This window comes from Solanum dulcamara, chromosome 10, assembly GCF_947179165.1.
Source record: "Solanum dulcamara chromosome 10, daSolDulc1.2, whole genome shotgun sequence".
In the NCBI taxonomy this organism is placed as follows: Eukaryota; Viridiplantae; Streptophyta; class Magnoliopsida; order Solanales; family Solanaceae; genus Solanum; species Solanum dulcamara.
This window is the reverse complement of record NC_077246.1, coordinates 49,821,405-49,833,098: the sequence shown is the minus strand read 5'-3', so window position 1 is coordinate 49,833,098 and position 11,694 is coordinate 49,821,405. Positions and strand designations below refer to the sequence as shown.

At 30.2% G+C, this 11,694-nt stretch overlaps 1 protein-coding gene across 1 annotated transcript; it reads left to right on the top strand.

Annotated features, from left to right (window-relative positions):
* Nucleotides 1-3,198: 3,198 nt before the first annotated feature.
* On the top strand, nucleotides 3,199-8,414 carry LOC129871095 (glutamate decarboxylase 4). The gene is made up of 7 exons (XM_055945967.1): nucleotides 3,199-3,392; nucleotides 3,622-3,826; nucleotides 4,796-4,996; nucleotides 5,678-5,892; nucleotides 6,764-7,017; nucleotides 7,591-7,643; nucleotides 7,753-8,414. The coding sequence occupies exons 1-7, from the start codon at nucleotides 3,307-3,309 to the stop codon at nucleotides 8,227-8,229; spliced, it is 1,491 nt and encodes a 496-aa protein (XP_055801942.1). The 5' UTR covers nucleotides 3,199-3,306; the 3' UTR covers nucleotides 8,230-8,414.
* Nucleotides 8,415-11,694: the final 3,280 nt, after the last annotated feature.

The following is an 11,694-nucleotide window of genomic DNA, read 5'->3' as shown; positions in this document are numbered from 1 at the left end:
AATTAAGATGGTTTGGCTATCCTTCTTTGAGACTAAGATGTGGTAATTAGTTATTCATATGTTATAGATTTGGGTATGGGGTTGTAGTATAAGTTGAGAATGTTATATCTATATTGTGATGCTCGTGTGGGGGCTTATTTGTATTACATAGCCCGTGTAGGGGCCTTATTTGTTATTTTATTTGCTTTGAGAGCATGTGATTCATGATTTGCCTGGGATAGAGGCTTGAGGATATTATTTGACTTGTGATGCTCGCCTGAGGGGTTGAGTTGGGTGTTTTGAGCAATCCTAAGTATTAAAATATTATTGAGAAAGGGGTGAACGCTTAAATTGAGATATTTTCTTCTCATTGCTATTTATTGAGGGTGAGTATCATTATGTAGGTTAAGTTTTGAGAACTTTGAACCTTGTACTATATGTTGAGTTGAATATTGCTTTTATGCCATATATATTTTGATGCATTTATCCTCATTCATCATATCATGAAACATGAAAAATTAAAAAATATTGAAATTCTTTTTGAGAAAGAAAATGAAACGCCTTTAAACCTTTGTATCTTGAGTCCCTGATCGAGGCAGTTTTACAGCAGGATAGTAGATACATTGTCAATCCTTGACCACGAGGAGGTGATAAGGATAATCAGATATTGTGATTGAGGTATATGGTCTGTGAGACCCCCATGGGTCCTACTTGGTAGCACAGCTCGGCAGGTGTATACGACAGGCTGTGCGACAGTCTTGATTCCATTGTACCACCACATCATTGCATCATCATATTTCATTGCATTGCATTGATATCTGTACTGCTTGAATTATTTGATTAATTATGATTATGAGCTGTTGTTATGAGATTAATTTATTTGCACCATTTTATATAAATTGGCTGCACTGATGCTGGAGTGGGACTTTACTGTATGCAGGTGGAAGCATTCCTTAGTTTATTTCATAGGTTTGATTAATTTCTTAAACTCAGTCAGCTAAAACCTACTGAGTACATGTGGATTATACTCACCCTTACTTTTGTGTCTCCTTTTAACGCAGATACTAGTCAGGGTACCTCAGTGGCAGAAGATCTTCTAGCAGATTATGTATTCTCAAATTAATGGTGAGGTCCTGGGATTTGAATTATCACTAGTCTATCTTTATTTTTCAGTCTTTTGTATCATTCAGAGACTTATGTTGTATTTTCAGACTCGAACCTTGTATTAGATATTCTTTATACTTATGACACTAGGTTTTGGGATAATTTCATTGTTGTTCGTTTATTGTGTATAATTGTGGTCTGACTCCGCTTTGGGAGTCTCGTATGGTTATTTTTTGGGCTTACACATTGGGATGAGATTCAGGATGTGTGCCATCATGACCTCGATTTTTGGGTCGTGACATACACGCTCTCCACTTAATGCTCAAGTTAAGTGTCAAGTCAGCCAGGTATGTCTGATAGGTATACTTTTTGAATGAACCAAGTGTTCAATAGGAAAACAACATTATTTAGGTGTCTAAGGGAAAAATAAGTGCAAGTTTAGGGGGGCGTTTATGATTTCAGCCTAATTTAAAACCACAATATTTATAAAACTTGTTTACTTTAAACTTTGTGTCAAGTCAACAGTAGACAAACAATTATTTGAACAGATGGACATGTTAAATGAATTTCTTAAAACAAATACAATAATTTAACTAAAATTATTGAGTTTAAATGAACTCTTATACCTTGATCTCTATATAACTCCACCCCCGATAAAGAGTGTTTCTCATATATGGAGACAGATGAATATATGAATTAGTCAAAATTCGAGGCGAACACAGAATACCAAGAGGCGAACACAGAATACCAAGAGTTGGTTCTGGAAAAAAGGAACAGCAAGGTAGAGAGGAAAACGCGTAAAACCAATGGAGCCAAAGTTAAATAGGCAGTGGAATTGTTCATTTCAGTGGGTGTTTTTCTCTTTGGTGATTAATTATAGTTATTTGTTACTTGGAATATAAGAATATCCGCAAAAAGGAGACAATGTTTAAAGTAGTATTCACATATGTAGAACGTCACGCTTTCTCTCTCTCTCCAAAGAATATAATGTGCTTCTTATTCTTGACCCTAATTTGTTGAAGTATTCTTTATTAATAAATAAGAATTAATTTGGAAATGATCCGTAAGTGTAATCGAGTTAGTTGAGCAAGTGATCTTTTAAGTGAAGGGAGTGGACCTGCATATTTTTCGGTTGAACTTGTGAGATGAGGTTTTTTCTAGTGTAGTTTATCTCTCTTGTGTGATTTTCAGGCTATTATACTGAAAAAAAGTTTACCTAATACGCATTCGAACAATAACTATTGCGGATTCTCTTGTCAAATTAAAAAAAAAAGAATAAATTTGAATGTTTTATTTATGTAACGGAATTTTATTAAGACAAATGAGATAACAGAGCTAAACAATCGTTAAGAGTCGTAAATTAGACTTAATTAAGTATGAATTATTGTTCAAAGAGTAACTAATTTAATGTAAACTAGACATTGTTTACATATAAGGGCTTTTTGATCCATTATTTTTTTCCTTTCCAAAATTTCAAAAACTGTTTGTAAAAAACTGTTTTTATACAAAATTCAAACATACGCTACCGAGGTGGAGCTAGTGGAGAGCTAGAGTGTTCGATCGAACTCAATAATTTTAATTCAATTTTAATATTTAGCTCAAAAAATTCATTATATATATATTATTTAATTTAAAATCTAATAACTGAAAGAATTATAACTTAAAATTTTAAATTCACAAACTTTAAATTTTGATTTGAATGGTGAGTCCTTTCTCCTCGAAGAAACTCTCTCTTTTGTTCAATATACAAACATATTAAGAGTATTACTTTTGAATAGTATTCTATTGAAAGAACGAAATATTTCTTGGACTTTGCTCAATATAACTATTATACTTTGAATAGTAGTATTTTTTTTTTGAAAGCACATAGTATTTCTTGGACTTTGTTCAATTTATAACAATTCAAGCACAAAAAAACATGGTCAACATGGTGATATATTACACAGAATCTTTTCAATAGTCTTTCTAATATCAAGACTTTGACAAGATCAATTTCCACGTTCTTCACAAGTATGCCCTTTGTGATAGCCTTCCAAGAAAGTCACCAAACAATTTGACAACTATAAATACCCATAGCCCTTTTCTCCATTTCCCTCCAAGCGATTACCCAAAAAAAAAAAAAAAGTCATTATAGTTTTCCTTTCTTTTATACCAAAATTTAATTAAACTTCCATTCTTTTCAAAAAAAAATTTGTTCTTAATTTTATCTCCATTTTTACAACAATGGTTCTCTCAAAAACCTCCTCTGACTCTGATGTTTCTGTACACTCCACCTTTGCTTCTCGCTATGTTCGAGCTTCGCTTCCAAGGTAAACACCATAGCCAATATCGAAATCAGAAATTTTGTTAATTTAAAGTGTGTATTTAAGATTTAATAAATAAACACGTTTAATTTGATCAGAATATTTTTAATTATATCAGCTTATAAACACGTTTAGTTTAATCAAAATATTTTTATTTCTTATTTTAATTATATTAACTTATAAACACGCTTAGTTTGATCAGAATATTTTTATTAACATTTTTTTGTTATTTTAGGTTTGAGATGCCAGAGAATTCTATACCAAAAGAGGCAGCATACCAAATAATTAATGATGAGTTGATGCTTGATGGCAATCCAAGGTTGAATTTGGCATCATTTGTGACAACATGGATGGAGCCAGAATGTGATAAGCTTATGATGTCTTCAATTAACAAGAACTATGTTGACATGGATGAATACCCTGTTACCACTGAGCTTCAGGCAATTTCTTCTTCCCTTTTACATGTCGGCTTCAGAATTTTAAATTTATGAATTTTGAATTTTATAATGAGACTAACATAATAGATTATTTAAACACTTTAATTAAGTTAACTTTTTTTTAACTAAAAATGCAAGATATAATTAAAGTTATTGTGTTCTGTCGAATTCTTACGACTACTACGTAAAGATCTTTTTGGTGCTATCAATGTAATTTTAACATGTTAATTAGTACCTATTTATTTTATTTTATTTTAAGTTACTAATCAACAATATTAAATAAAATTACTTGCATGTAACAATTAAGTAAATATTTTTTTGTTGCACTATCGTGAATTATTTTTATGTATTTCCAACTTTTAATCTTTAGACTTTAATTGTGAGTTTAAACGAGTATGTTGTTGTTGTGTCTATACCTTGGGGCAAACAGTTGGAAGAAAATGTTTTCTGTATTCTTTTCTTTTCCTTTCCCTTTGCTAATATCTGGATTAATCTTTTGGTCAAACTGTTGACAAATAAAAGTTTTAAGTAGGGGTCAAAGTGACAATAAAAAAAAACTTAAGATCTGACTTTTTATTAGTTTGGCGGTCGCAATACGCGGAAAAACTCGCGGGGTTCGTAGTATTTTCTCCTGTCCTTGTACTTTTGGAACAAGTCCCTTCGGGGACCTCTGAAAAAAAAAAAAACTTTTGGAACAAATATACCCATGTCATTACAAAGTTGCTAAAAATACCTACACTTTTATGACTCAACTTTTGAAATGACAGGTGTGCATTTATTTTATTTATTTAATTGATTGATTTGATATAAATATAGTGTATGTATGTAAATTTTTATCATTAATAAATATACATTCTCAACGTAATTTATAATTTAACCATGAAAACTTAATATAAACGTCATATGCTAGACAAAAATTCAATTAGTTATCTTCCGCATGATTTATAAAAATAGTTATTCTGTAAATTGCAGAATCGATGCGTGAACATCATAGCGCGTTTGTTCAACGCGCCTTTGAAAGAGGAAGAAACAGCAATTGGTGTGGGCACAGTGGGCTCATCAGAGGCCATAATGTTAGCGGGCCTGGCCTTCAAGAGAAACTGGCAAAACAAACGCAAAGCTGAGGGAAAGCCTTATGATAAGCCCAACATCGTTACTGGTGCCAATGTTCAGGTATACCGTTTTACTTGTCGCGTTTAGTATAATAGTCTTTTTTCTTTAACTAATAGTCTACTTTCCACGGTTGAGGTCGTAGCAAGAGAGAATTGATCTTTATGTGATACATGTGGGGAGACATTAATGTGACTAAAGTAAAAACAGTATAAATTTTGATAAAAAGTAAATAAGGATAATTTATTTCAATTATGCTTTTAATTAATCTTTTCTTTAAAATGTGGGAAAGGAAAAAGTGACAGGAGAAAGAGAAGGGAAGGATTATATGTTTTTAAATTTTTTTAATAATAAATATAACTCGAGGGAAATGCACGGAATCAGCCCCACAATGCACACACACATTCCAAAAGGTGCGATGCTAGGGGGTGCAAGTGAGTTCAATTGTATTCCTTTCATTCAAAAAGCCATACCAAGCTTTTGTACATGTAAAAATTGTTGAATCACCATGATATAAAGAAAAAATATAATTCAATAGAAAAGGGAGTTCAAAAATTACTTTAGTCCAAAATCTAGTATATCAAGTCTTCTTACTTAATTAAATTCCTCACTCTGTAATTGTATTTCAAGAACTTGTTATACTTAAAGCAAAATTTTTTATTTTTTGGGCCTATTTATATATATATATATATATATATATATATATATATATATATATATATATATATATATATATGTATTTAGGTGTGTTGGGAGAAATTTGCAAACTACTTTGAAGTGGAATTGAAAGAAGTGAAGCTAAGGGAAGGGTACTATGTGATGGACCCAATCAAAGCTGTGGAAATGGTAGATGAGAACACCATTTGCGTTGCTGCTATTTTGGGTTCAACTCTTAATGGAGAATTTGAAGATGTCAAACTCTTGAATGATCTTTTGATTGAAAAGAACAAGCAAACTGGGTAAACTACATCTACTCTCTAATTTATGTGTTCTAATTTTCTTTTTAATTTGTCCTATATATTGAAAATTATTCAATTTTAGCCACCCATTTTAATAAAAAGATATTGGAACTCGCATTACCTCTCATTTAAATGATAATTTTGATACTTAAAGATATATTTTACTTACATGTTAAAGGTTTCTTATACTTTTCAAAGTGATATTTTTTGGACAAATAATCCATCCAATTGATCGTTTTTTTTCTTCTAATCGATATACACAAATTATCAATTATTTATAGTTGCAGTCAGGTGGATGGCTATACAAATAATGACTATATAGATATTCTTCTTTATTTCTCAAACTTCACGCCTATTACAGTAATTAAAAAATAAAATAAAAAAACCGTACCCTCCAATTTTTATTAGTGTTTGTTAATTTTTCTTCCTTTTTTTGTTTTCAAACTTCTTTTGGTAACACTTTTCTGAGCAGATTGATAAAAATAACTTCTCTATCACACAAAGGTAGAGGTAACGTCTGTGTACATCATATCCTTCTTAGACTTCGCGTATAACTTCACGACTATTTGAGTATTTTTTACTTATATGTGAATAATCAAACAAATAATAATGATCGTACCCTCCAATTTTTATTACTGTTTGTTGTTTTTTCTCTCTCTTTTGTTTTTGGTTTTCAAACTGGTTTCGATAACTTTTTTCGGAGCCGAGATTCTATTAGGAATAACTTCTCCACCAAATAAAAATAGGACTAAAATCTATGTATATCTTATCCTTCTAAAACTCCACCGATGAGATTACATCGGATATATTATTTTTATAGTAATAAACAAAGAAATTTCTGTATTCTATTTATTTATTTTGTCTTTGGCAGATGGGACACACCAATTCATGTGGATGCGGCTAGTGGTGGATTCATTGCTCCATTTATCTACCCAGAGTTGGAATGGGACTTTAGGCTTCCTTTAGTGAAAAGTATTAATGTGAGTGGACACAAATATGGGCTTGTCTATGCTGGTATTGGTTGGGTTATTTGGAGGACTAAACAAGATTTGCCTGAAGAACTCATTTTTCACATCAATTATCTTGGTGCTGATCAACCTACTTTTACTCTCAATTTCTCCAAAGGTAAACCTTCAATTTCTCAACTTCTTCTCATCCAAATTTATATGACATACTTTACATTTAATTTTTTTAAAAAAGAAACAAAAAGACGTTTTTTTATAACAACAACAATAACTAATATAATTTCACAAGTGAAATATGAAGAAGCTGGTATTTACGTAGTATTATCTTTACCTTATTAAAGTAAAAAAGATTATTTTCGATAGATCTTGAACTCAAATAAAACATATCTTCGTAAATTCAGAAATAATTTAAGTTTTAACTTCTTATTTTATCTTTAATTAATGAAATGATCATTTACGATCACAAAAAGATATGGCTTGGTTATAGACAAAAGTGTCCGAATTCTTTATTTTTTTCTTAAATTTTCATGATCAGTAAAATATCATTACATAATATGGCACGGAAAAAATATATACTTTTTTTTGTTCCATTTTGGATTAATTTTGAGGAGTCGAGTAATTTTCTTTTTATTTGACTACGACTTTCTCAAACATTTTCTAGATATATAATATAATTTTTGTATGCTATTATAATTTGGTCCAGCCAATATAATATAAATTTGTGCGAATGTAGGTTCAAGCCAAGTCATTGCTCAATATTATCAGCTTATCCGGTTGGGCTATGAGGTAAAATTTATCATATGACATTGCTACAATTAATTAAATTTTATGATTCTGAAATATAATTTTTTTTGTTAATTATATATTCAATATACTTTTGATAATTAAATTGCAGGGATATCGAAATGTAATGGAAAATTGTCGTGAAAATGCAATTGTGTTAAGGGAAGGACTTGAAAACACAGGACGTTTCAACATAGTCTCCAAAGATGAAGGTGTCCCATTGGTGGCATTTTCTCTCAAGGACAATAGACTTCACAACGAATTTGAGGTCTCCGAGATGCTTCGTAGGTTCGGGTGGATTGTCCCGGCCTACACTATGCCAGCTGATGCGCAACACGTCACAGTGTTGCGCGTCGTAATCCGGGAGGACTTCTCCCGAACCTTGGCTGAGCGTCTCGTCTTTGACATTGTCAAGGTCCTGCATGAGCTCGACACGCTTCCGGCTAGGTTGAGTGCCAAAATGGAGGAGGCTGGGGAGGAGAATTTGATGATCAAGAATAATGGAAAGAAAACAGAAATTGATGTTCAAAGGGAAGTTACTGATTTTTGGAAGAAGTTTGTTTTAGCTAGGAAAACAGCTGTTTGCTAGGGAAGGATTAATTGTTGAAGGAATACGTATTTATTAGTAATAATTTTTTATTATTAATTACAAAATTATGATTTTTCTTGTTGGTTATCTTTTTGAGTAACTGACAAAAATTTAGGAAGGATGATAAGTGTATCATCTTTTGTTCTATTGAATTAATATTATGATGATTGATATGTTTCATTGCACCTCTTTTTATTACGCTCTTGTGGGATTTCTGTTAATTTTATTTTTCATTATGTTAAATCTTTTTTTTTCTTTCATATTTTCGGTTTGTACAAATAATTATTGGTATTCCATCCGCTCGTTTTTTGCTTGTAACGTTCCGTTTCTCCATATATAAATGGAAAATAAATGAATCATATATAAAATCCGAAGAAACATAATTTTATTGATAAAATACGTAAGTACAAATCTGTTTGTTCCCTTGATTTTTTTTTTGTATGAATTTTCTCCTTCATTCGAGAGTCGTTAGTAGCGTATTTCTCGAACTAGGATGATTTAGATTTGATTTCCATCGTGATTCAAGAGCCGTTTGTTGCGTATTTCTCGAATTAGTTAGGATGATTTGATCTTCTTTAAGTATTTGATTATTAACAAGAGTTTGACAGATTTTGATCTCTTTATGAATATTCCATGAATTTATGGAATTTTTGACATGTCTTTTCAAGGGAATATAATACTCTTTATATAGGCATGAATTAGGATTTAGGGTATAGTATCCTCCATGAAATCCTAACTGAAATATGACTCGTCTGGTAGAGTCCTACATAATTTCAATGTCTACAAATGCCCCCTACTTCATGGCTTGTCGCAATGTAGACTTGATAAAGCTCAAAGACGAGGCTTGAAGTACTCATTCTTCCACCTTTCAAATGTTGTGGCTTTAGATTTATATATTTGATTTGTGAGAGAAGAGATGAAGGGCAAATATGGTCCCACTGGGCGTGCCAATTTGTTTGCAAGACATTTTAAAGTGATAAAAAATAAATTGTACTCACAAATAAAATATGAAAAAATATAATTTTATTGATAAACAATGTGGGTACAAATCTATTTGTTCCCTTGATTCTTCTTTCCTGAGATTGCTCCTACATGATTCGAGGATCGTTAGTGGTGTATTTCTCAAACTAGATGTGGTCCTCCTTGAAATTTATTTGATCTCCATGAAAGGGTTTTGTGGATCTTCTTGACGTATTTGACTGTCAAGAAGAGTTTGGCCACATCTTGATCTGATCTTTGTGAATATCTCAATAGTTTATGGGATATTAAAGATGCCTCTTTAAGGAAAATATATAACCCTTTATACATGCATGAGTTAGGGTTTAGTATAGAGTAAACTCCAAGAATCCTAACTGAAATTGAACTCATCTTGTAGAGTTTGACAAACTATTGAGATATTCACAAAGATTAGATCAAGATGTGGCCAAACTCTTCTTGACAACCAAATACGTCAAGAAGATCCACAAAATCCTTTCATGGAGATCAAATAAATTTCAAAGAGGACCATATCTAGTTCGAGAAATACACCACTAACGATTCTCGAATCATGGAGGAGAAATCTGAGGAGAGAAGAATCAAGAGAACAAATAGATTTGTACCCACATTGTTTATCAATATATTTTTCATATTTTATTTGTGAGTGCAATTTATTTTTTATCACTTCAAAATTTCTTGCAAACAGTGTTCATCTAATAAATTGATATACATTGGTATTAGTATACATTGATTCTTATTTACCTAATAAATTGTTATACATTTGTATTGGTATATGCTGGTCTGTATTCACTGAATAAATTAGTATACATTGGTCCATATTCACCTAATAAATTGTATACGTATGAAAATAATAATATTTTAACTAATATTTACTGCAAGTTAAAAAGAATAGTAAAATAATGAATACCTAATTTTAGATATTTCTAGTAACTAAAATAAGGAAAACATAAAATAATTGAATTCCTAATTTTAGGATATCTAGCGACCATATAAGGGGAAAAATTTTAATCCCTAATTTTAAGGATACAATAACATGAAATAAGGGGGAAAAAAAAGATATTTTAATGGTAGAATGTAAAAAAATAGTATTTTAATTAATACTTACAAAATAAAATAATAGATACGTAATTTTAGGAAAACAAGATAATTGAATTTCTAATTTTAAGGATGATTAGTAACTAAATAAGAAAACAATAAAATAATTAAATTAATGATTTTAGAAATATCTAGCAACAATATAAAGAAAAAAATGGATCCCTAATTTTTGGGATATAAAAACGTGAAATAAGGAGAAAAAAAGGATATTCTCTCCCCCGTTTTTTTTTCAGGCAAAATAAACAGATAGAAAGTTTGGCTAGCTAGTGCCAATTTTTTTAGGCTTAAAATTTGCTAAATAGTTTTGGGCTAAAAAATTGCTAATTTTATTGAAGACTTGTACCTATTGTCAATTCCTCTTTTTTTTTTTCTTTTTTCTTTGTTGGGTAGAGTGGGAAAAGACTAAAATATTAGCCCATTTATTCAAAAGCACAATTAAGTGACATAAGTGGGGGAAAAATCATAGAGATATTATAACTTATTCATTGAAAATAACTATGTTTAAAAATATTAGTAAAAATAACAATATTTTAGTGAAGTACCAAATTAATGGTATTCTAAATTTCCTAAATTATTTGATTTTTATTTCACATTTTATGCACAATTTGATTTTTTTCTTCTCTTTCTTTCAATTATCTGGTACTTTCTCTCTCTAAATTCAAATTAACTAAAAGGTGAAATATTTTTCTCTCTCTATTTTTCCCCATTCCTTATAGAGATAAGATTCTACGGTTTTTTCTACTTGTATTCATCTTTCTCTCTCTCTATTTCGAGAAAATTGTAGCCTTTTCTCTTTATTTTGTGTTAATTCCTTTTATTTTCTCTTTAATTTGTATCCACTCTAAAGTAATGTCAACTAGAATTGTATTTTATATTGAAATTTATATTATTAGGCAATTTTGTATCCATTTAATCCTTCATTCGAATAGCTACATAATTTAGTATCTCTATTTTTTGTATTCATATGAATACTCATATTTTTTAAAGGTAAATGGATACAAATTTTTTTACCAAATCAATTAGAATTGTATTTTTTTTTTTAAATGATTGTATTACGTATTGAATTTGTTGCATTTCTAGAAAATTGCAGTCTTTTCTCTTTATTATTTTTTATTTTCTCTTTAATTTGTATCCACTTCAAAATAATGTCAATTAGAATTGCACTTTTTCTTTAAATGATTTTATTACACATTCATATTGTTTACCTTTCAGAAAATTGTATCATTTCTCTCAATTGTATTCACTCTGATACGTATGATTTTTGTATATCTATCCATTTTAAATTAAAAAATCATGCATATTTCATGAATCTTGTCCTTTTTTGTTTGTATTCACTCCAAGATTATGTCAAAAGAGATTTCACATTTTCAAAAA